Consider the following 25,432-nt stretch of genomic DNA (forward strand, 5'->3'; position numbering starts at 1 on the left):
CAGCCCGCCTACCCGCCCGCGGCCATGGCCGTCCGGCCCGGCCTTTGGCCAGCGCTCCTGGGCATAGTCTTCGCCGCCTGGCTCCGCGGCTTGGGTGAGTCACGCGCGCGCTCTTGGGAGGGTTGCGGGGGACTGCGCGCGAACGCTTGCTGCACTGGGGGTCCCTGACCCGAGCTGCCGGACCCGGCTGGGAGCCCCCCGAGGCCAAACTTTGCGAGGCGGGACGTGGGGTCTGCTTCTCACTGCTGCACGGCTTCCCTGCGCTCTTCTCCGGAAGCCTGGGTTCTGCCAAGTCCAGGAGCAGCTGTCGGCGCACGGGGCTCGCGAGTGTAGACGCCCCACGCCTCCGGGCGGGGGAAGTTTGCTGTTTGCCCTGCCTCAGAGCAGGGTCTGGGTTTGGATCTACGCCCCGGAGAGCCTGACTTTGAGGGTCATATATTAGAGGGTTTTGACCACATCCCAGTGCCCAGGAAATCGAAAAGGGGTATTATTAAGATACCTCTTGCGGGTAGCATCTGCCCCACACAGCTACTCACCATCTCCCAGCTTGGCACCTGGCCTCTGCCCACGTCCGGAACACAGTGTCCTCCTCTGTCCCTGTCACACACGCTCGCACGCGCACACACTAGGGCATGGAGGCACATAACACGGCCTCCGGTCCTTTCAGCCGTCATAGTCATAGCCAACGCACCATGGCCCCAGCTGAGGCTGGGGCTCCTCTCCTCCCTGGTGCTTAGGACCAAGTTGTATGCAGTGGGCCCAATGCCCCTTCCCCTTCTCTTTTCACTCCACCTTCCTCATCCTCTCCTCACGTCTGTTTGGCTACCCTACCCCTAACTTGCCCAGTTACTCTACCTTCAACTAACCTCCTTTGGAAGGGGGGGGGGGTCCCTTGCATCCTTTGTCTGCTCACCCTGAGCTTCCACCTAGGCTGAGCTGAGCTGTTGGGGCTTCCTGATCTCTGCCTCTCCCCCCACCCCAATGCACTTAGCTGAGCTGAGCTGTGTGTACGTGTGTGAGGGGGTGTCATCTGTATGTGTTCAATGTGTGTGTGTGTGGGGGGGGTTATGAGGCTTGCCCTAGCAATTCTTGATTCTTGCTGCCTGGAGCACCTGGTGGGGGGGAGGGGGGCGGTGAGAGGAGCACTGAGAAGGGAAGTGCCTTCCAGTCTGGTCAGACCACTTTTAATCTCAGGAGTGTCAGAACCGAGCTGGGGTACCTGCAATGTGAAGCCAGACTGATAGGAGATCAATGCGTGAGACTTCAGAGACCAGCCCAATGATTGAGGCTGATGGCTGTTTCCTTAAAGGGTCTCTGCGTAGCGTCTTGCACCCACCACTGTCTGACTGCTCTCCCCATCCTGATCCCCTCAGTCCTTTCTCCACCCCACCCCATCCCACCACGCTATCTTCCTTCGCCATCAGTCCTTTATTCCTCCCTCTCCCGCCACCCTATACTGCTTGCCTTATGGTCTCCCCTCCTAATCCTGGTTAGGTTCAGAGGCTGTGCTGCCACTGGGTTTGTATTCATATTGCACACACGTGTGTATTAGGAGTGTGTGTGCAAAACTCTGCAGGTTGCACCGACGACCATGGTGAACTGGAGGTGTCCGTGCTGTACACATGAGAGAGGTGTTGCCAGGTACCGAGTCTGTGCCCAGAAAATGTGGATGGATTGGATGTATGTGACAGGGCTGTGTGGTCATATATTTGCATGTTGCCCACGTGAGCACGTGTGAAGGCTGTGGGTGGCATGTGTGCCCTGGTGATGGCTGGTGCTGGCAGTGTGGGCAGCATGGGTATGTGTGGCCTGCTGCACGTGTGTGATGGCTGTGAGCATTAGCCCAGGTGAGCATGTGTAAATAAAGGGATGACAGAGCGGGTGATTCAGGGTGCCGCAGCCTGGGGGGAGTGCCACATCGATTCCTTAGGTGGTTCTAGAGTGGGGGAGCAGCATCCCTGGTTGGTGGGGCACCTGTTGGGTCCTGCTTCAAGGTTGTCCCTGAAGCTGGCAGGTGGGCTTCTGTGCTGCAGGGCAGCCCTGGAGCACAGCCTGCCTCTGGGCATCAACTGTCAGGCCTGTGGGAGGAGCTGCCGAAGGGGATGCCACCCACCCCACCCCTCCCCCTCTCATCTGGGACCGCTTGCTGTGGGTACATGTGCCCAGGCAGCCTGGCCCTGCAATGACCCCGCTCCTCCCGCACCGCCCCGCCCATCAGCTCCTCAGCAACAGCAACCAGAGAAAAATGTGTCTGTGAGTGGCTGAGGGAGGGACGGCCAGACGGGCGGCAGGGGGCGCCGGGGGCTAGCATGTCCACAGCCTCCTGCTCCCCTGGCCGGCCGACCACCACCCTCTGTCGCCTAACATCACAAAAGCCTGACCCTTATGAGGGTCGGCCCCTCTCAGCCCACACCCATAGGGACCTGCCCACTCATACCCAGACACAGCTGGCACCTGCCTGCCCGCCCTGTGGCCACACACATCTGAGAGTCTCCTAATCATATGGGTCTCTGCCCTCCTGGGGGGCTGGCTTGCCCGAAAGATCTGGCTGAGGGGCACCAAGCCATGGCATTGTCCCAGCAATCTTCCCAGGTGACCCCTTCCTCGGGGCTGGTCCCAGGCCCTCTGTCCACCTCCACCCCCAGCTGGTGCAGTTGTTTGGAAGGAAGGTGTCTTAATTCTTTAGGGCTAAGCGATACCCTGCTCTCACCCAGCCTTGGAGGTGGAGGGGGGATAGGTTTAGGACCCCCCTCCCCGCAGGTAAGAGAAGGCTGGTTCTCTCAATGCTCAGGCTGCTCCCCCTTGCCCTGTTGGGAGGGGCCTCTCTCAGGAACCAGGGGATTGACATTGATCCTGGTGCCTGGCCTGCAATGAAGAGACATTGACCTGGCTCCCGGGGGGCTGGGCAGCTCATCTTATATCCCTTCTCCTGTCTGGTGCTGCTCTTGGTCCCTGATGTGCAGTCTCAATCCATGCAGTCTAGAAGACAAGAACCTGCCCTAAGCTTGGAGTGCGAGACCTTTCTCCAGACAGAGACCCCAGAGCTGGGCCTGGTTGCCTCCTCAGAACACACCTGCATGCTAGACCTGTCATTCTAGGCCAGCCCTTTCCTGTGCCCACGCCCTGCCCCCTTCACCCCCCAGCCCCAGGGATGGAAGCCTTAGCGTCCCAGCTCCCCGTTCTCCTCCGCGCTTCATGTCTAATCCATCACCAAGGCCTCCGGCTCAGCCCTGCTTGTGACACTGCTTGTTCTCCTCTCCTTTGTCACTGCCCAGCTCCTTTCTCCTTCACCTTTTTCACCAAGACCAGTGATCACTCCCCTCCTGTGCTTCCTCAGCTTATACTAATGTCCCTTGTACCCAAGTTGGAGCTCCACTGGAGAGCCTTCAGAGACTCCCCTGTATCTGCAGGTAATGTCCAACCCCAAGCGTGGGGCCCATCACCAAGCTGCCAGCATGCATCGCTTGGCTAGTCCAGCATGAGGGTGGATGTCCTCTGGGCTCTGACTGGCTGGCCGTTAGGCGTCTGCACTCCCAGATAAGCTCTGCCATCCATACTATAGCCCCCTTGCCTTACAGGACCTGGCCTGCCTGCCACAATCCCCACACTATACCCCAACATCCTCGCCTCTGTCCAGTCCTAGGTCAGGCCCCCCCTGCTGCTTGCCAATCCCACACTTTTCTGCCTGTCCCCCGTTTCAATCCAACTCCCTGCAGGCATCTGGAGCTGCTCCCAGGGCCCCATGCAGGGGCCACAGCACACTCATGAGCTGTGAGCAAAGCCACAGGACAGAGGTACTGAGTCCTCAGCCCTGGAAAGGCACAAGGACTAGGCAGCTGTGGGGGGCCTCCATCCAGAGCCCCCACCTACTTCGTCATTTCCTCTGGTGCTTTCATAGCACCGTCCTTGTCTCTGCACCATGACCCTGCTCTCAGGCCTCAACATGCTCAAGTCCTAGCCAAGCAAAATTTTTTTTTTTTTTAATTTCTTCAGCTTGAATTTAGGCTCTCTGACTGGGCAGGGAAGGCCACTATAGATGGGAAGGGGCAGAAAAGTTTGCTCTGCTTTCTTCAGCAGCCCTCCCATCCCTGGCATGGGACACAGACCTGCCCTCCTCTCCAGAGAGGCTGAGAGTGGTTCCTGGGCATAGATGAGCAAGGTGAGGTCCCACCACAGGGTGGCTATGCCACAGCCACATGTCAATGGCAAACCAACTCACGTGAACATGTCTGTGGGTCCCTCATATGGGCCATGCACCCAGGAACCTCCCTGCCCACCCCCACCTCTCCAAGCAGAGATGATCCCAGGTGGGTGTCTTCTGGGCCCCAAACCTGCAGATTCAAGCCCCTGGAATGTGGCACTGCCTGTCTCCATCCTCACAGTCTGCTCTGGTGGCTGACCCCTGCCACTCCTTACCTCAGGCTGGCACTGACACTAGCACTTCCTTGCTCTGCGTAGCACCTACGAGATGCTCCTGGTTCCTACGGCTGAGTTCCAAGAGACCTCAGCCCTGGGCCCTGGCCACCCTCACTGCCCAGATAGACTCAGCTTCCTGTGATCAGTGCTACTGGCCCACCTCTTCACTCTGCTGGTTGGCTGCAGGAGAGTGATGGTGAAGGAGCCTCCTGCGTCTGGGGAGCTTGCGCCCCATCTTCAGTCAGATGGAGTAAAAAAAGGCAGGGGCTTTGGAGGTAAATAGAACTAGGATTGAGTCTAAGCCACTTGACTCTGGAAAAGTAACTTTTACTCCTTGGCCTATTTCCACATCTATAGAATGGGGTCACGTCTACTTCCTGGGATTATAGGGGCAGGTTTAAGAGTGACATAGAGAGAGAGCCCCAAGGTAACCCCTGGCATAGAGCTTATGACTTGTGTATCTCCCCCCCTCTGTTTCCTCTGGCAGTTGAAGGGGCACATATTAGGACAAATATCTGGGATCTTAGGATGCAAAACTGGAGTCTTCAGGGCCCAAGCCCAGAGGTTGGAAAGAAATTATGTGTAAGCTGGATGGGGGAATCAGTCTTCACCTCTGGCTGCTCCAGCTCCAGGTGAAACCCCAAGGGGTCATTGCTTCTGGGTGGAAGATGCCCTCTGACCCCTGACCTTTACCATCTGTACACACCACCCCCTGCAGGGACTTGGGCATGCATCAGACACTGATTACTCCAATGTGCAAAGAACTTTGTTTGGGGGTTCTGTGAAGATGATAATTTGAGCCCAGCCTGGCCTAGAATTGTATGCTGATGATCAGCTCTGATACACAGAACATGATAACAAAGGAAGGTAGGATCTCTGGCTGGAACTCATCTTTCATCCTGACTTTGCCTTTTGATGACTGTGTGGTCTTAGACAAATCATTTAACCTCTCTGGGCTGTTTTGCCTCTGTGTATAGAGACTTGATAACTCTTTTGGGACAGCGGCTGCTGCCCAGGGAGGCTGCCTTCAGCACAGGTCTCCCCAAGAACCCCCCACACCTGCCCAGCACCTACCAAAGCGACAATGCCCAGAAGCTGCTGCCCATGTTGGGAATGACCAAAGGTGGGAACTGAGAATCCCAGCACCAAAGTCAGGAAGCAGGGTCCTACTATAGCTGGGTCAAATCCCAAGGCAGAAGCAGGCCTTCCAGGGCACCAAGAAAGTTACAGTGTCATTGCCTGAGGCCTACCCTCTTCCCAGGCATCGTGTCAGATGCCACAGGCTGCCTGTGACCCCAAAGCCAGCATCCTAGGCCCATGAAAGAGGTGGTGGAATAGTTGAGCTCTAGATTTTCTAGGTTGGGATCAAGGCATAGACTAGGGAGATGCCTAGGACACAAAAATTTATGCCGAGCAAGTCCAAGTTCAGACCCTAAGAGTGAGTACCTCCTGGAATTTATTGCCCTTGGCACTATCTGGCCTCACCTTAGTCTTAGCTCTGGATCCAGTACCTCCCTGAATGTCTTCAATTTCATTGTCAGTAAAATGGAGTTGTGCAGATTAGACTGATGCTTGTTAATCCTGGCACACAGTAGGTGCTCAGTAATTGTTGCAATGGACTATAATGAGTATGGCAGAGGACACTGTTTCTCCTCTCCTTGAGGAAGTGCCTCCTTGTGGGAGTGGACTGGGGGACTAGGTGGGAAGAGCCAAGGCCTGGAGGATGCTTCATGGAGGGTGGGGAAGGGGAAGGGGGAACCTTTTCTTTTGCCCTGGACACTCAAGAGCAGAGCAAACAGAAGTCTCCCCTCCTCCAAGTGTGGGAGCAGGTGGAGGCCCAGTTTGAAAAAGGAGTAGGGGGAGGGGAAACTCCTAGAAGTCTGGAAAGATTCAAGGGATCGTTCTTATCCCCCCAATAGCCCACGAAGAGGTAAGTTTAAAAGGAGGGGGTTGGAGGCTGAAGTCTCGAAGTCCAGCAAAGGCCCAGCCCTCCAGCGACTGGTTCCCACGAGCCAGGGCCCTCCTCATACCTGAATGCTAGCATTCTTCTGTCTTCTAGAAGGCTCAGGGTCACCTTGAGCTCCAGAGGAATATGTGCTGAGATTTGAGGAGGATGGGGGGTCAGTCTAACTTGACTGACAGAGCCCTAGGGACTGACTTCAGGGTGTCCTGGGGAAGGCTGTGGACCATGTAACCCGCCACCGCCCTAGAGCTCCCAGCCAGTGTCTGGGGTGGGGCACCCCTCACCCCACCACAGCAAGTCCAGGAGGAAGCAGCAAGGTGGAGTGGGGGAAAAGGCACGCTGAATTAGATCCCTGTCCCCCTCCTATTGCGGTGGAGACTAGATGGAGTTGCTGTGGGTTTTTTCACCCAAGTCTTTTTAAGTCTCCCACCCCCAAAGAAAGGGTGCCAAGCACTGGCAGCTGGGAGTGATTCCTTTAAGCCCCGTCGTGAGCGTGACCGGAGCCGACATCCTCAGCCCCAGCCCCCGCCCCGCGCACCCCATTGTCGCGGTAGCCTGGCGGACCAGGGGCCGGGGCTGGCGGCAGGCCTCCGGCTGAGCTTGGGACGCGTGAGTGGCCAGGGGGCAGCAGGTGCCCGAGCCCATGGGAGCCCGAGCGGCGGGGCTCAGCAATTAGCAGTTGCGCCCATCGCCCGCCCGGGCTCGTGGGGAAGGCGCCCCTGCAGCCGCCCCGAGGCCCCCGGCCGCCGCGCGGGCTGAACGCGCGGTAAACTCGGGCCGCTGCGCGGGGAAGGGGCGGGCTCCCTCCGCCCGCCAGCCCGCCCGCGGCCGCCCGCCGGATTAGAGGCTCTTTGTTCGGGGCCTGTTAACAAGTTCCTGGCTGAGCGCTCGGCTGCCGCCCGGGGAGTAGGCGTCCAACCTCGCAACCTCGCAACCTCCGGGCGCGGCGGTTCGGCTCCGAGTGCTCAGGCCCAGCTGCAGCCCCCGCCACGGCCCGCAGAGGTGAGGTGGCTGGACGGGGGCCCGAGGGCTGTCTGGTGGGGGGCGGGGTGGCTGCCAGCGGCCCGGCCACCCCCGGCTGACCTCACTGGGGAAGGGGGAAGCGTACCCCATTTCCTGAGCGCCTCCTATAGGACAGGGGCCTTCAAAGGCACTTCTGTCGTTGTCCCCGTTTTACAGAGGAGGGAGGGTACGGCTGACCTGAGGGAGGTCCAGCCGTCCTCCGCGAGGCTGGGGTTCCAATCCTGTATTTATTGGTGATGGTAATGACCTTGAGCCCTTGGACTCTGCCTGCATTATCTGATCGTTACTTCAGGACCACCCACAAAGTAGGTGAGATTAATCCCATTTACTAAATGAAGATCTTGGGGCTCAGTGAAGTGGCAATCCTGGGACCTTGTTACTGCTCATTGTGAACCCCTCACCTATCCCTGAGAAGAACCCCAGCCCATAGGGCCACTTGCTACCAGGGACTTGACTGGTCAATGCCTTATGGACCTGAAAGAAAGGAGAATCTCTGGAGATCTTGATTTTCTATGTGACCTTCAGTTAATCATCTCACATCCCGTACCCCATTTCTCCCTTTGCATACTACTTCCTGATCCCACCAGGAAGTGACTGGGTTCTCTAAACCTGGGTTCTTAAATTTGGGCAGGGCTGTCTAAGCCACAGGACTTTGATTATAAACCGCTCCCCCACCCCCCACCCCACCCCCCACCACCAGAGATTAGCTTTCTCTTTTGCTGCACCTTGTCAGGTGACCAGGACTGTCCAAGCCACTTTATTATAATGAAAGGGGGTCTTCTCTAGTGAATATCCCCAAATGACCATCTTGGCAATTCCTTCTGGGGCCACACAGACTTTTTTCTTTTCACTTGCTTAAGATTGGGCTCCTGCCTGGCCCCATTTGCCCTGGGCTGGGTCCTCCAGCTCAGCTGTTCTGCATGTATCATGTTTCTAAGCCTAACCACACATGCACACTTTAAAAAAAAAAAAGATTTATTTATTTATACATACAGAACTGGAGTACAGGTCAGAGGTGAGGGGGGTGAGAGGATTCACCAGAGACAGAGTGGGGAGCAGAATAGGCAGGTGGACTGAAATACACTGCTGAGGGGAGCATAGGATGGGTCAGGAGAGGTCCACTGTGCCATGTGGGTAAGCTCCGTGGCGGGGAATCGAACTCATGCTGCAGTGGCTGTAATAGTTTCATAGTGTTGTGCTTTAACCTGTTGCGCCTCCAGGGAGGGCCCTCACACACACACATACACAAACCTTTAATACCTGCCTTTGGATGTCATTCCCAGGATCTTATGCCACTGTAACACAATGTCCCAGCCGAGGATGCCAAGTGGGTCTGCTGCTAATGTTGGAAACCCAGATCCAAAAAGATTTAAATTTTAAAAGGGGGAAGATTTATTGGCACATGTAACTGAAAGGCCAAGGGTTTCAGGCATAGTTGGATCCATGGAGAGCAGTGCGACCAGGATACAGCCCTCATCTAAACACCGCTCTCCAACAATCTCCTCACTCTAGTCCCAAGGTAGCTGCCAGTAGTCACTAGGGATCCATCCTTGCAGGCCCAGTCTAGGGGTAGGGGCAGGGGAAGAGCCTCTTTTCCCTCAACCATACGACAGATGGTCCAGTCTTTCCTCATTGGTGTCTCCAGAAGCCAGAGTTTATGCTTAGGTACTTTGACTTAGACCATCAGACCGAGACTCCACCACTCACAGCTTCTTGTCCACTGAAAAGAAATGAATACAATATCCTTGGATTTAACCATTGTGTCATTAATACAATTTGCCCAAGTATTTAGTAAAAACTGCTGAATAGCTCCAAGGACATAGCCTGAGACACAAAGATAAAGACTCAAGTCTAGTTCAAGGTTAGCTATTTAATCAACTCTTAGTTAAAAGACAATGCTAGCCATTCAGCAGGATTTGCATTCCCTTAAATGTGCTGTCACCTGGTTCCTAGATCTCAGTTTGCTTATCCTGAGATTTATTTTTAATCAGATGCCTCACTGAAATTCAGACACGCTGTTTCCAGCCTGTCCCACTATAACAGTGACCATAGATAAGGGTCCTTTGGGCCACTGTGTTTCTCTGTGGCCCTGCTTCTCTGATCTTCTGCAACCATTTGAGAAGTTCTGTCAGACTGATGCCTGGGGCTCGCATCAGGTTCACCTCCAGTGGACACGAGGTGGGTTTTATATTCTGTCCAACTTCCATTTCCTGTACCACCAGGACTCCAGAACCTCTTCTGTTGTGTAGGGAAGCTTCCTAAGGACATTTCAGTCAGCGGTGGTTCCCTGTTTGTGTGATACACACTGTGACATTCGCACAGCAAGGAAATCGCCCAATGATGCACTTCTCAGGACACACCGCAGTCATTCACCTATGCATGGCGGCACAGCCTCAGTGGGTGCTGTGTGTGTGGGGGGGGGGGGGGAGGTGTTATCTCAGCAGTAGGAACAGGCGACACAAGTGACTTCCCCTGCCCTGGTTCCGTTCCTGCTTCAGAACCTACTTCTTATGCCATTTGTCCCATCTCTCAACAGCCCAATTTCTTGCCAGCATGTCCCCTTTTATCTTAATTTTGAGATTCAGTTTTGGCACTTCCCTTGAAGAACCCTAGTGGATGTATTTACCAAATCAAACCTTATTATTTTTTTTTTGAAAATGGCACCACAGCTACTCACATCCACCTCACAGCCACTCCTGTATCCTCTTTCTCAGAGATCAGCTGCAGGATTCGGCAGGGCACTCTCCACCCACCCCGGCCACGACCTAGGATGTGATTTACCAGGACCAAGAGACCTGGACTCACTCAAAACAAAAAAAATCTCAGATTGATCTCCCCTTTTGGTTATCAACATTTCTTTACTAGAGTTTGTACTGCCTTCCCAGAGATCAGTCAGTGTCCTGCAAAATGGCAGGCTATGGAAGCCAGCTCCCCAGTCAGCAGGTGACCCTTTTCTGGCCCCTTCCCATTCTCCTGCCCAGTGTTGCTGTGACAGTTCCCACACCCCTCAGCTGGGCCTGAGCTCAGCCTTCCCTGCAGGCTTCTCCCATCCCTACTTCTCATGTGGCCTCGAACCTTGGCTGTGGCATGTGTGGTCTTTCCACACTGGGCATGTGTGATCAGAATCCGGAACAACCTAAAAATCTGACAGCTATTCTGACACTTTCCTAGAGACCCCTTTTCCTCCAAATCCTTTGGGATCACACAGCCAGAGGTCTGTCTTTGAGAGCCACAGTTCCTCGGCTTTCCTTGCAGTCCCCTGGCTCCCCAGGGGCCTGTCTTCGGTGAGCAGTGGCGAAAACCCAGTCTGGGCACCCTTCAAGGATGCTCGGCATCCCCACCCCAGTGGAGGTGTGCTGGCAGTTTGTGTGTGTGTGTGTGTGTGTGTGTGTGTGTGTTTAAACATTAGTTTATTTTTACATATATTTGTGCATTTTTCCATTTCAGTTGTAATGCCCATGGGCTTCTCATGACCAAATCACCCATGTGCCATCACCATAGTCCAGTGCATTTCCCTCCCCCAACTGTTTTTGATCCCATAGTGTACTGGTGTTTTAACAGCTGACTCTCTGAGGGAAACATATTTACCAATTTCCATGGTGTAAATATTCCCACCACAGCCTATTTCAAGCTAGCAATGCTAACCAACATGCAGAATTCCAGAAATTTTAACAGTGGGCTTTCCTGAGCCAAGATGAGCTGATCCCAGCACACTTCTTCCCTGCTCACCCAGTCCACTAAAGAGCATTCACATGAAGGAAGTGACACCAGCTGCTTGGGCCTCTCCCAGCAGGACTCTTTGGCCTCCCTAAGCTTAGAAGGACCTTTCTTTGCAGCTCCCAAGCTCTTTGGAGGGCTGAGGGGTGGGGAGCCCATTACATACTGGGAGTTTGTGGTTGAGAGCTGGGGCGCTACAGTTGATGGTGTGGGTTAGAATCCTGAACCAGATGGCTTTAGACCGGCAGCTTCAGCTCTTGTGCTGCAGTTTCCTCATCTGAAAAATGTGGCTAACAGAAGGATCCTGCCTGTTCAGTGGGTTACTCTATGGAAACACTTAGCCCAACCCCAGGCCCTCAGCAACTGCTCCACGAATAGGAACTCCAGCTGATGTGCTGTGGGTAGCAGTGGGGAGGTCCATGATGTACCCCTGAAGGGGGGCAGGGAGGCCCTTGGTTAACAGAACTGGCAGAGCACATCAAGGGCAGGACCCTGCAGTCTCGCATCTTGGCAAAGTGCTCATTCCGCAGAGGCGAGCTTTCCTAAGAGGGCTTGAGAAGAAAAGTTGCCATGGCCAAGGGCGACTCAGCCATAGCGACTTGGCCAGTATGTCTCCTGACAGCCCAGAAGCTGGTGGGCTGCCAGGGTGGGCAGAACAAGAAAATGCCAGGGGTTATAGTGACATTTGAAAGTGCAGTTGTGTCAAGGAAGGACAACTTGGGGCCCTTTCCCTAGCCACCCTCCTTCCTTGACTCCTGAATGCTGGGGGCCCTGTGTCCAAAGGAGAGGGACCCCACCTGGACCTTGGCATGTGGTGTGAAGGGAGGAGGAAGAAGCACATCCCCCCCCCCCCCCCCGGTGACAAAATGTGTACAGGGCAGCCAGGAGGCGCAGCCAGGCTGGAGCAGACAGCGCCTGTGGGGGACCAGTGAGCAAAGGGCTGCCTGCATCACCGAGCTGAGCAGTATTTAAGGAAGATTAATCTGGCAGTGCATGGAGGATGGATGGGAGCAGGGAGAGGCTGGAGGCAAGGAGACCAGCCAGGAGGCTGTCGCGGCCACCAGGCAAGAAATGCCGAGGCCTCTCTTCCCAGCAAGTAGGCAGCAGGGATGGAGAAAGGGAGAAGGATGTGGGAGACCCTGAAAAGGAGGAGCCTCTGGATGCTGCGTGTGGGGGTGCGGGGGTGAGGGACAGGACGAGGCAAACATGATTCAGAGCTTTCAAGCCTGGAGAAGTGATGTCAGAAACAAAAATGGACGAGGAGCTGCAGTAGAGAAGCAGCTGAAAGAGCAGGAAAGCTCCCTCCGGCCACTCACCACCCCGCCTAGCACCAGCCCAGGGTGGATGCCCTATAGGGCACTGCAGCCGCAGCCACTGCAACGGACTCTGGGTAAGTTAAGCAAAGGGAAGGAAACCGAATATGCTCAGGGCTCACGGGCACAATAGGTAACCAAGAAACAGAGTTAGAATGGCGTCCTACAACAGAGCTCAGAGGTCGGGGGTGTGGAGCTACCCCATTTAATTGGCGGGCACTGATGACAGGAGAGTAGTGGACTTGCTTCGTCCTGTGCAGCCCTCGAGGACAGGGCGGGGCAGCAAGCAAGCCACACAGGAGGCTGACAGGTGGCCGTGGCACGCAGCTCTCTTCTTGGGGGCACTACCGAAACAGACCTGGCAGTCATGTGGCCTTGGGGAGGCTCTGTGGTAAAGGAGGAGGGACTTAGCCTCAGAACTGACCAGAACCACTCTCGGTTCCATCTTTACTAATTGTCCTTGAGAAGTTTCCTACCTATTGGGCTTTCTGGAAAGATGAACCCATCTCCTGGGACTTTGTCATTTCCCCAGTACCCTTATTTTGACTACTCTCTGGCTCTTACCTGGCACAGCACCTCCAGCCTTCCTTAGGTGACCTCCTCCCCAACACCATGTGGTCCTGGGGGAATTGTCATGGGGTTCCCCCTCCCCCAGGGCAAAGCTCCTGACCAGGCTGGCAAACCCTGGTGGAAATTCTGAACACTGTGATTGGTACAGGGTGACCCCGTGACCTGGACTGAGCCAATCAGGGTCTTCCTCACAACTTTTCCTATCTGGCGGCAGTCATCCCGTCCAACAGTCACCCCCTCAACAGGTGCTGCCATTGGTGTAGAGGTAGGCTGCCATGCTGGGTCTATGGAAGCTACTTCCTTTCATGTGGAGGGAGTCTGTCTGGTGAGTTCAAAGGGGATCAGAGACCCCCTTTGGGAGACAGCCTGGTAGCCCCAAAGTCCCAGAGACATAGGGTCCAAGACAGTTTGAATTGGGTTCAATACCCAGTTCCTGAAAGGGAATTGCCGTAGTGTCTTGGGAGGAACACATGGCGGTATGCACAAAGCACCCAGTCAGATGCGGTAGATACAATGTCCTAGAAACGGAAGGATTTACATAAAAATCCAGGTTGCGGGTTTCTCTTGCAAAGTCAGATCTGGGCACTAAAGAGACGGTTTCCCTGGGTGGGCAGTGGCTGGGACCTGGCAGCCACTTGTGGGTGTGTAGCCCATCTCCCACGCATCCCCATTGGCTGTCCAGCCCAGGCACCACCACTGCTTGTGCATCCCCGACACCCCTGCCTTCTCCACCAGTGTGCTGTGCTCGGCACTTTCTCCACCCTTCCTCCCTCCCAGCTGTAACGCCCAGTGTTCAGGGCCTTTAGGTTTCACCTGTTCATACAAGGTGATGGCCGATAGTCAAGTGGAAATGTCTGAAAGCTCATTGGAAGCCCAGGACTGGCACTTTGAGATGTAGGAAGGGCAGGGAGTGGAGATGAGCAGCCTCTTCCTGAAGAGCTGCCCGTAGGCTCCCTGAGCTCAGATCCCATCCTAAGGGGTGATTGCGGAATGACTAGGACAGAGATAGAAAGGAGGATGTGGGGGAGAGGTCGATTTCAGGGGAGCCAGAAAGACAAGTGAAAGCCTGGAGAGAAGTTTGAAGTCTGAAGAACAGGGAGGCAGCCTCAAGGCATTGCAGGGAAGGCCAGTGGGTGAGGTCTGGAGACCGTGCCCAGGCAGGACATCTGGAGGAGTCCTCTGGGAGCCTGTGCCCAGACACTGGGGGGTGGTCAGGGCATCGAGGCCACTTGGGCTGTGTAGATCTGGGAGTGAAAGATCTTAGAACCTGGAATTCAGTGAAATGTCCAAAGAAAAAGCCTGAGCAGAAGCAGGAGAAAGATAAGAAGGTTGTTCAGTGTCTGCAGGCACAGGCCCAGAAACCCTGGAGGCGGGCTCAGAGGGCAAGCGGCTGCTGGCGTCACAGGGCAGCTCCTGCAGAGCCAGGACCAGTCCCTCTGGTGCCCATCGGTGGAAGGCCAGGAGCCGGTGAGCAGTGAGGATGGACTGAGGGGCAGGGCTAGGGAACTGGCCCCTTCTGTCCTAGGTAAGCATGGATGCAGTGCCTACTGTGTGCGCAGCACTGCGTAGGCAGTGGAAGGCAGGCAGAGGGCCAAGTGCCAAGTGAGTTAGATGTGGCATTTGGACAGCATGTTAGAGGTATGGTCAGGCCTCTCTGAGGGGCTAACAGATGAGCTGAGATCTGAATGACAGGAAGGGGCTGACTGTGGGTGCATGGCCTGGAGGTGGGGTGAACTTTGTTACCAAAAGAAACACTTTTGGCCTGTGGCCACCAGGGAAGTGGAGGTGGAGGAGCAGAAGCATGAAAACTGGCATACCTCTGTGTTCATATATGCAACATGTGCCCCTTCATTCCAGAAAGGCACAGAGCTGCTTTCAGGCAATTCAGAGGCAGCTCTTAAAGGGCACATGGGGGTGAAGAGGATAACTCAGAAATGGGGGTGCTATAGCAGAGAGCCCAAATCTGGATGGCTAGAAATGGTCCCGGCCTGGACCCTGACGTGTGCTGTGTTCAGAGGGTGAGCCTCCAGCCAGGCTCTTGGAGAAGCAGTGAGAATGGCCTGGGCCTAGGCCATCATGGAGCTGATCTGAGGCCTTGTAATGAAGAGGCAGGGAGAGTGTGAAGGAGGGTGTGGGTGAAGGCAAGGCAGGCCGTTGCTGTACCTGTAGTTCAGCTTCTGCCACTCCATCACCTCCAATAGTAAATACTCACTGCACCCTAAGCTGAGGGAAGTCCAGTGAAGTTGAGCTTCATCTCACTCTTGAGCATATGTGCACATTTAATTAAGGTGAAAATCACATAACAAAATTAGCCATTTTTTAAAAGATTTACTTATTTATGCATACAAGAACTGAGTATAGGCCAGAGGTGCAGGGGAGTGAGAGGATTCACCAGAGACAGAGTGGGGAACAGAACAGGCAGATTGACTGAAATACACTGGTGAGGGGAGCAGCAGGCGAGACAGGAGAGGTCTGCTGTGCCCTATGGGTCACCTCCCTGGCTGGGGATCGAACTTGTGCTTCAGATAGCTTCACAGTGCTGTGCTTAACCCCTTGCGCCACCAGGGAGGCCCCAAAATTAGCCATTTTAGCGTGCACAATTCAGTTACATTGAGCACATTCACAATGTTGTACAATCCCTTCTAACTAGTTCTGAAACATCTTATCAGCTCTCAAAGAGATCCCATTAGGCAGTTACAACCCATCTCCCCTCTTTACCAGCCCAAAGCAAACACCAGCCTGCTTCCTGTCTGTCTGGATGAGGCTATTCTGGGCATTTTATGTCAGTGCTAGCACATATTATTTGTTCTCCTGTCACTGACTTCTTCCACTTGGCCTAATATTTTCAAGTTTCCTACTGGGGATATCGTGTATCAGTAGTTCGTTCCTTTTGATGACTGTGTAATGTTCCATTGTTTGGCTTGACCACATTTTGTTTATCCTATAACATCAATCGATTGATTTGAGGGTATTTCCACCCTTTGGCATTTCTGAGTAATGCCACTTTGTACATTCATGTGCAAATATTTGTTTAACCACCTGATTTCAGTTCTCTTGCATACATACCTAGAAATGGAATTGCTGGGTCCCGTAGTAACTAGGTTTGATTTCCTGAGGAACGGGCAAAGTGTTTTCCTTCAGAGTTGTGCCATTCTCTGTTCCCACCAGCAATGCATGAGGATTCCAGCTCTCCACATCCTATGCTTATTTTTGAAATATTAAATTCTTGGGGAAAAAAATGGTCTTGTTCATGTCTTGGTATCCAGCTTTGCCTAGTGCTAGAACCCAGGCAGAACCTGCTAGCTAGGTCAGCCTCCTTCCCTGGAGTGGACGTCATGGTCCGGAATGGGCATCAAAGGGCAGGTTGGAGCCTGGGGCAGTTGAGCATGTGAGGATCTGCAGCCTGCCTGTCAGGGAGGGGCTGGGCCTTTCTCCACCATCTCCAGACCCTCCACCCTCTTCCTCCTCTGAGACCCCAGCCCAGAGCTGCCCACCCTACCCCTCTGCTCCATTCTGTGTGTGCGTCTCGTCCCCAGGATAAATGTAGCTACACACAATACAGCGGGCTGGGTGCTAATTTGTCAGACGCAGTGCGCGTCTGTGATTCCGAATACATTAACATTTTCACATGAAATCATTTCAATTTTTAGTGATTAAGAAGTATTTGTTTTAAAAGCATCAGGGTGATTTACTGCAGGCCTGGGGGCGGTGGGGGCGGGGGGAGCCCCCAACTGTGATGTCATTCACGGGCACCACTGAGGCAGCACTCTTGCTAGTTCACCGCCTGCCCTCCAGGACTGAGGCTTTCCTGGGGCTGGGCTGGGGGTGGCCAGGAGTAGTGATCACAGGACCTGGGGGTGGAGGCCTGGGGGCCGAGCGTCCCTTGAAGGCCCTGAGGCCCTGAAGCTTTAGTCCCTCTATTTCCTCCCCTCTTTTCAATGTCATTTCAGCCTCACTCAAAATCACTTCCTCAGAAAGCCTCCCTCTAACCCCCTAACCTCAAGAAACAGTCTGTTGCCCTGTTTTTGCTTCTTTGTGGCACTTATGATTAGAGATTAGATTAGAGAGGACCTCCTTACGCTTATGTTGTATACCCCCACTAGAGCACGAACTTCTTGACATTGGTGGCCCGTTATGTCCCTCATGCCTAGAGCAATACCTGGCACTAAGGAGACACTATATATATTTATTGGACAGACGGACAGACAGATGGGACGGAAGGACCGCAAGCTCATTGTTTAAATGGGGAAGGGAGGGAAAATGATTGTTTAGAAGACCCATCACCATGTCATGCGCACTGTCATCCTTGAATCAAGTTCCCTCTGTGACCTGAGGGACCCTAACCCTCCCCAGACAACCTGGTGTGCCAGGTTATAGACACCTGAAAATTCTAAGCTCATTTTCACTAGGACTGTCATTCAGAGCCTCCAGCCACCCCGCTTCTGCATCATCTCCAGTTTTTAGAGCCTGTTTGTGCCTCTGTCTGGATGGCTGGGCATCACTCTAAGAGATCCCTAGGACTTCGGACAGACCATGTCCCAGATGCTGCTGGCCCGTCTTGCCTTCCCGGGATCCCACATGGGATGGCCCGCTCCGAGCAGCTAAGTTCTAGGAATGAAGGACATGCCTGCAGGGGGCACACTGTGGCCTGTGCAAGACAGGGTGTGCTCAGAGCTTTGAGAGTGTGAATCGGGCCACTGCAGGCCCCTCTCTGTGCTGGCCACACGGGAGGCCATTCTCATCCTTCTGTGCCTCCCAAACTCCTGTGGCCCTGCACCCCATCCGCAGACCCAGAGATGAGATTCCCTCCCCCACCTACCCCAGTGAAAGGAAAATAACTGGAAGCTTTTATCGTTCAGCAGAAGCAACATCAGAAAACAATTATTGTTTTAATTACCTGCTGTCGCCGTACAAGACAGGGAGGTTGTAAAGTGCGATAAAATCTTTCATGTTAATGGACTGCCAGCCTGGGCCAGGGCACGATTTATGGGACTGCAGCTGGCAACTCCAGTCAGCTGGTATGGAGCCCCTACCCATCCCTGGGGCCAGGTCTCCGGGGACAGGGCTCGGCACCCCTTTTGTCCATCACACTTCTCCCAACATAGCAGGGACACTTGCCTCCTGGGCCCAGGAGTGCTGAAGACAGCACGTACACAGGAGTGTCCTGGAGGCCCTGTCCCCCATGGGGCATTGGATCAACCTTCTGTCTGCTCCAAGGAAGCAGCAAGGCTAGCCCCCATCCTGTCCCTGCCTCTTCCGAAAGTCCCCGCGGCTCATCCCTGCTTGAAAACCAGCCCAGCCTTCTCCTAAGTGCCTGTGACCGGCTGGGGCTAGCTGTGAGCCTGTCCCCCTACAGAGACCCTCTTCCCACGACCCTGCTCTGCCCTGGCCTCCCACCTGCCAGCAATACAGAAGGGTGGCCTGGACACCTGTGTGGGCTCCTGTGCCACCATGAGCTGGCCCTCCCATCCGCCCTCTAGTGTTGAACCTGCCTTCTCCTCCCCTCCACCTTCACCTCCCAGAGCCCTGATCCTGGCAGAAGCCCTTGTCTGTCCTCCTGCCTAGCCCCAGTGCTGTCCTGTGGCTTAACCCTGCTCAGGAACCAGCCCAGTCTTCTCCTAAGTAACTTTATACGCTATCTCACCACAGAACTTGGGGGGGGGTACTATCCTTGCTATCCTTGTGTTCCCCATTTTATAGAATTGGAAACTGTGGCATGAAGAAGTCAGGTGTTTGGCAGACAGGCTGACTTCAGAGGCTGGTATGAAGCTAAGTGAGGCAATAGGTATGAGGTGTTTGGTACCATGCGAGGAAGGGAGCTCATTCCCAGTACATTTGGCTCTAACAATAGGCTCATTTTTATTGCTGTTCAACCTAGAGCTTATCAGCTACTTTCATTACAGCTCACTTTCCTCATCTATAAAATGGGGACAGGGATCCCCTGTACTATGGGATAAACGGATCAAGTAAGACCATGTCATAGTGCAGGGCTTAGGCCAGGGTGTGTGGTGAGAACTCAGGACACAGTCATTAGCTGCTGTCCTTGCTATTGCCATGGTAACGTTGGCAGAAGCTGAGACTGTGAAGCTAACTTGAGTCTACTTTATGCAAAGCCATCACTGCCACACCAATGAGTTTCAAGTTTGAAGCTGTTGCAGAGATAGTGAGGAGTGCTGAACATTTTAAATGTTATCAGATCTGACTTTTGGAAGGATCATGATGGCCCAGTAGTGACTGATGGGCAAGAGTGTCAAGATTCGTACCAGAGTGATCCAGATGAGGGCTGACGTGGCCTGCTCTGTGACCGTGGCAGGGACAGTACCAGCCATGGTGAAGTGGACGGGCAGAGCGTGGGTAGAGGCAAGTCAAGGATTTGCATCCTGCTAGTCTCTGCCAAACTTACACCGTTTAATAGCATCTCTTCCCCTCCTGGTGCCAGCACGGGACTGACCACACTCATCTCCAGGACAAGGATCACTGGCTGAAACTCAGGGCACAGCAGGCAGCCATGGTGCAGCTTCTTGAATGTCTTCGGACTGGCTAGTGTGCGGGCTGCCAGCCCTGGGCAGCATCATTCAAGGTTCACTCATCCTCCCACGCATTCACATATGCTTCAGCATGTGTCTTCAACAATTGTTGGCTGAGCACGCTCTCTGTACCAGGTTCCTGGTCAGACCCTGGGGGTGCTGAGCGGTACAGTAGCTCCCGAAACTCATGTTCTTGTGGAGGAGATGGGCAGCGAGCCAGTGAACAAATGAAGAAATGAAATAATCGGATGCTGTCGGAGTGCAGAGGAGAACAGAGAGGGAGCAGAAACAGGTCCTCCCTCCTCGCTCTTCTGCTCAGCCTCTGTCCTGCCTGCCTGTGAGAAGCGACTCTCAGCTCCCCAACCCTGCGGAGATGCATGGCTGGCATTAGCCGCCCAGCCTGCCAGATATGTCTCCCTGTCTTCTCTGGATTACTTCTCCCATTTTGGCCATCACTTCAGAACTCTAATATATTCCCCTGGGCCCAGGAGGGGCCATTCATTTAAAGATCTTTCTATGGAGACTTCTCCTCTGAGGATCCTGAGGGGAAGAAAAATGCCAGGAGAAGACAAAAAAGAGAGAAAGAGGGATCTGATTTCAGAACTCCCAAGCAGCAGGACAGATGCAGAAGGGCGCAGGCCCTGCTTGCTCAGAGATGGATTTCTCCAGGAGCGTGAGAGCTCTCCTCCCTCTTACTGTGGGAACCTCAACCCCCTTCCCCACCTCCCCTCCCAGGGCGAAGCCATGCCTCGGTACTGGGAGATGATGTCCCTTTTATGATTCCATTGGCCAGTGTCCTCCTCTGACTCCTCCGGGAGTGAGGAGCCACATGTGTGCCGGGAGCCACACCCCGTCTCAGCATGGGCCAGAGTAGCTGGCAGGCTGGGCCCACTCTGTGCCAGGTGGTTAGGGCAGGCACATGCCAGTGTGTCAGCCTCAAGCAGAATGGAGTGTGAGGAGTCATGGGAGTGCTGTGGGCCCTGTTTGGTGCTCCTGTTTGGTGCCTCTCTAGGCTCGGAGTCATCACCCCTCTGAGTGTTGGGTACCACTATGCTTTCTCATAACAGTATTCAGAAATTCCAGGCCCTGCTCACACAGTGGGCCGTCCCTGTGCTTTGTGGTCCGCATGGCATGGCCAGAGAGAGGTGGTCTCATGATAACTCGGTCGGTGACAGGTGTTCTCACGTGTCACAGAAACCCAGGGTGGGGCCTCTGGCCAAGGACTGGCTTGTGTACCTGGGCATTGGAGCTGGAATAACCAGGAAGGACGTGTCCATGAGTCAAGGTGATCCCTCTGCACACTTGGAAAGCAGGGATGTCTGCCTTTCCAGGCCAGCCCCTGGGGGCTCAGGGCCACTTGCCAGAACTGCTTCTCTCTAAGTGTGAACAGAAGCTGCCTGCTGAGTCCAGTGTGCACCAAGTGTGTGACACACGTGAACACTCCTAGGTGGGGGCAGCTGGGCAGCTCACTGGGCTCTCTGCCAATGGCTGAGCAAGGTTCTCATCCAAGATTCTTTAACTACCCCAGTCCAAATTTGGGGAAATTCCCTGATCTCCTCCCAACAACTCCAGATGCTCCAGAGCCTCCAATACATTTCTCTCATGTGCTGGCATTTCCCTGCCTGGCTTCATTCTGTCCCACCTGTCAAATATGAAATCACTGGGTTCTCCCCAAAGGGCAGCACTGAGTCCCTTCTCAATGTGCAGGTGTGTTGAGTGTGGGGGAAGTGTGCAGAGGAGTGTACTTGTGTGCCTGAGACTGTGTGTAGAGATAACACACTTTGAGAAAGAGTGCGTGTTTGTGTGTACATGTCCTCCTCTTCTAAGTATTCTAAGTGTTCTGGATATGGGTCCCTGATTAAGTTTGTCTTTAAAAAAATGGGTTCATCTGGAATTTCAGCAACTCTTTTATCATTGATAAGGTGCTGACAAAGAAAAGAAACAAAAGGTCTGAATGAATAAACAGTCTTCTGGATAGAGAAGTGTAAATGTGAGCTCAGCCAAGAATTGGAGCTAATCTTTTTTTTTAACATTTAAATAAAAGATCTGGGAGAGGATGTGTACAGTGAAATCACCAAGTTTGCTGTTAAATCTAAACTCTCCCGGGTGGTAGTAAAATACCAAGCTGGTGAGGGATAAGCTTTGGGGAAATCTTGTCTTCAAAGGCAGTGGGCTGGGCAGAGAATGGCCAGTGAGTTTTAGTTTGGGGAAATGGTGTAGTTGGTTTCTGCAAAAGGGTATTTGGAGCTTCCCTCCTAGGGAGAGACCCATAAAGGCAATAGAAGGCTGAACATGGATGGAAGGGGAATTTGAAACAAGCCATAAATGATCCCTTCTCTCCACACAAGTGAAGGTTACCTGTATCCAGCAGCCTGGTGAGCTTTTGGTGATGCCTTCTTAAGGAACCACCGGTCTGAGATTGGGGACAACCTGGATTTTATTAGACTAGACATGATCTAGGTAATTCAGTTCCCTTCTTTTACATTCAGTTTGTACATCTGTGAAATGGAGGTAATAATCCCTGGGGACCTACTTCACAGGGCTATGAGAGAGATCAAGAACTCACATACATGACAATGTGCAGGTAACTGTTGAAGTTCAATACAACTGGGAGTGGCTGTTACGGAGAGTTGTGATGAGAAAGGCACCATCATATAAAATCAAACTAGCCCACCTGGGACATCTTCAGTGTGCAGAGAGGCTGAGAGGGGATATGGTAGACATCTATAAAACCAGAAAGAGCACAGAGAAGGCAACTCAGGCTCCTTCACTAAATCCCAGGCTGACAGCATGAACTCTTCCCCATTCCTGCCCCCCACCAAAGCTCAGGAGAGGTAAGTTTAAAACCAGTAATAGGAAATCCTGCTGCACTCAGCAGGGAATAAACTTTGAAAATCATTTCCCCTAGAGGTAATACAGGCTGGAAATATAAATTACTTCCAGAAAGGTTTACATAAGCTCACGGATGGCAGAGTCAGAGTGGTTCCTGGGCAAAATTGGAATGTTAGGAGGCTCTGCTCATGAGGCTGATGTCAGAGGGGAAGTCCTCATCAGGGCCAAATGCCCAGGCCAAACCTAGTACCCTGTAACCCTGTCTCTTTATGTGAGTCTGTTTGTAGGGCTAGAGTGCTCCCCTCTGATGAAGATGACTCCCCTCTCATCAGTGCCCCTCTGTTTTGAAACGCTCTTTACCTTCTTCCCAGTCCCTCAGGCCTGTTGCTGCTCTCCTGTCCCTTATTAAGCTCCACTCCACAGAGTTCCCTAAATCCTGTTCCCAGGTTTCCATACAGTGTCTCTAGTTCCCCCAGTGACATCTCATGTGTCATAACAGAACAGCAGCTATGCCCTCCCTCTGAGCATTGTCTTCTACCACAGGTACCCAGCCTGGCAGTGCTCATCAGCCAGTGAGGACTCAAATCTCTTGCCAGGCCCTCCAGTTAATGCTGTTGGCATGCAGTCTCTCTCTCCGGCTGCCTGCCCAGGGCCTGTCAGTCTGGATGATTCTCCCAGGGTCCCCATCAGAGACTGGCCAAAGGCAGAGTGATGTTTAAGCCCTTCAGGGACTCACAAGCCTGAGAAGCTTGGGCACCTGAGGATGGATTGATACCCACACTGGGAATAGGGTCACCATGAGGAAACAGGTCTGCTTGAGTCTGGGCCAGATTATCTATCTCAGGCAGAAGGCCTTGGGGAACTGAGATTAGCAGGAGAAGCAAGGTTATGTAATCTTGCTTCCCCACCGTGGTTCCCAAGATGCTTTTAGATGATTCCCTTACGAAGTCACCATGGATAGACTGTATTTAGCTTTGGGTTCTGTTGCAGCACCACGGACAGCGGTCCTGGGCTTGTGTGTTTCAGAACCAAGGACAGTTCCATGCAGTCCCTCTGCCAGCTCTTGAGGCAGTGCCTCTCCAAACTCTGCTACCTCCCCAGGAAGGTCCCCACCACCTCCTCCATATAATCCATTTATTCATTCACCGAAATTTTTGAGCACCGCCTACTATGTGCCAGTCACTATGTGCACATAGTTGAGCGAAACAAAGGCTTTCCCTGTGCACAGAGTGTCCACAATCTGGGGTGTGGACTCCCGCTCCCTGGGCTTCCATGTAAGTTCCCAGAGCTTGTCCCAGATAAGGTGGCCCTGCCTGACTTTGAAGAAAGCATATATTAAGCCTTCTTGCAGACATAACTCTGCTGCCTAAATCTAGTGGGAGGAAACTGGAAAGGTAGGAGTAGAGATAGGTGAGACCGATTCCAATGGTATTTTAGAAACCAAGGAACCTAGTATGATCCAGTCATGTCCCTTCTGAGAAACCTTCCATGGTTCCCCAATGTCTGTGAAAATAAATAGCAGTTCCTCAGCCTGTCATTCAAGCCCCTCTGTAAAATGTTTCTGATCCGTCTTGCCAGCCTTATCTTCTTAGCTCCGATCTCATGTTTTCTATGCTTCAGCCAAACTAGATTCTCAGTTAAGGATCTTTGGTCTGCAATATGACAGAAATTCAACTCAAACAGACTTAAACAGTAAGTGGATGTTATTGACTGTAGTAACTGAAAAGCCCAAAGGTATGCTGACTTCAGCGAAGGCTCTATCCACTGGCTGAAACAGTGTCACACAAACTATTTTCTCTCTTGCTCTACTCTGCCTTCTCTGGTATTGGCTGAATCCTTGGTCTCCTCGGGACAGGCTCTGGCAACACTCCCTGACTTAGAAATAAAGTGATGCAGCAGCCCAGCCCCAACATCCCCACCCCACACCATTCAGGAGAGCACATGTCTCCATGGTTCTCATTGAGCTCTGTGTATCTCCCAAACCAATCACCACAGCCAGGGCAGGAAGCAAAATAAGTCTAAGCCCATCAGGCCCACTCCCAGAACAAATGGAGGGGAGAGTTCATTGCCACCCAACTGCAGGACTGAAAGTGGAATAGCAGGGGATTCCCAAAGAAATGAGATTGCTTTTAAAGGGAAATGGGAGCTGGGGAAGCAATCACCTGGTCCAAATATTAGTGTGTTATTTTCTTTTCTGCTTCTGTTATTTTGTACCTGTTCATCCCCTGTAGCCCCACCTACTGATACCTTGGGGGGACCTTCAAAGTACTTCTCAAATGCTATTGCCTTCCGGACACCACGCTTGTTGTTCCCAATGGGGAAGTCCCATCTGCCTCCTCTGATCTCTCAGAGTACTTTGCTTACATCTCCCTGCTGTCTGCTCACCATTCCCTGATCTGCAGGCAGTGGAGGGAGTGGACATGCATCCCAGGGCCATGCGCTGCAGCTGGGTGATGTATGGCCGCTGTCACACTGGCTCAGTGGGGTAGGATAACAGTATCGCTGAGCTGCAGGCAGCCCAGGAGGGCTGTCTGGCCAGGCAGAACCAAAGGCTGTCCCTGCTGCCCAGGTCTGTCCCCTAACTTTCACTGTGAAAGTTAGAGCTTTCCCAGCCTGTGTGTAGAGTCCTGTCTGAAGCTTCCCTGGCTAAATGTGATGGGAAGGCAGAGATGTGCTTGGAGGAAGTGACCCAACCTGAGGGGGAGAGCCAGTGGGGTTCCCGGGAGAGCGAATGCTACACCCTGGGCAACACCCTGGGTCCCCTTTCCCATGGTGGTGTCACCGCCTTCTCAGAGTGTTAACCTTTATCTTGTTCCCCTGTGAGGGATGTGGGGGGAGAAGGGGAAGATTTGTAAGGAAAATACAAGTCTGAAACTAAGTGGCAGAGGGAGGAGGGAAGAAGTTGATGGAGGTCAGATGTAAGGAGGCGTAGTAACATACCGAACTGTAAGTCTGGGGAAGGGTCTGGTGGTAGAGCCATCACCTGCCCACCACCTGACCTTACACCTCCCCCAGTGAGCTAACACTCACAGCAGCACATCTCTCTTCCACACATTTTTTTTTATTTTTTT

The 25,432-nt window shown here is 53.3% G+C and overlaps 1 protein-coding gene across 4 annotated transcripts in view; it reads left to right on the forward strand.

Moving 5' to 3' along the window:
- Positions 1-9: 9 nt before the first annotated feature.
- UNC5A (unc-5 homolog A (C. elegans)) overlaps positions 10-25,432 on the forward strand; it is a 61,207-nt gene continuing 35,784 nt past the window's right edge. For 3 of the 4 annotated variants that reach the window (XM_012722484.1, XM_012722485.1, XM_012722486.1), the window contains exon 1: positions 14-94. In XM_012722484.1, the coding sequence (XP_012577938.1) occupies positions 25-94 (70 nt within the window). In that variant the 5' untranslated portion in view covers positions 14-24. Of the gene's footprint in view, positions 95-25,432 lie in introns of all 4 variants that reach the window. The other variant, XM_004679253.1, reaches the window with a different exon arrangement.

Source organism: Condylura cristata, unplaced genomic scaffold, assembly GCF_000260355.1.
Source record: "Condylura cristata isolate star-nosed mole 26May11 unplaced genomic scaffold, ConCri1.0 scaffold00008, whole genome shotgun sequence".
Taxonomy (NCBI): Eukaryota; Metazoa; Chordata; class Mammalia; order Eulipotyphla; family Talpidae; genus Condylura; species Condylura cristata.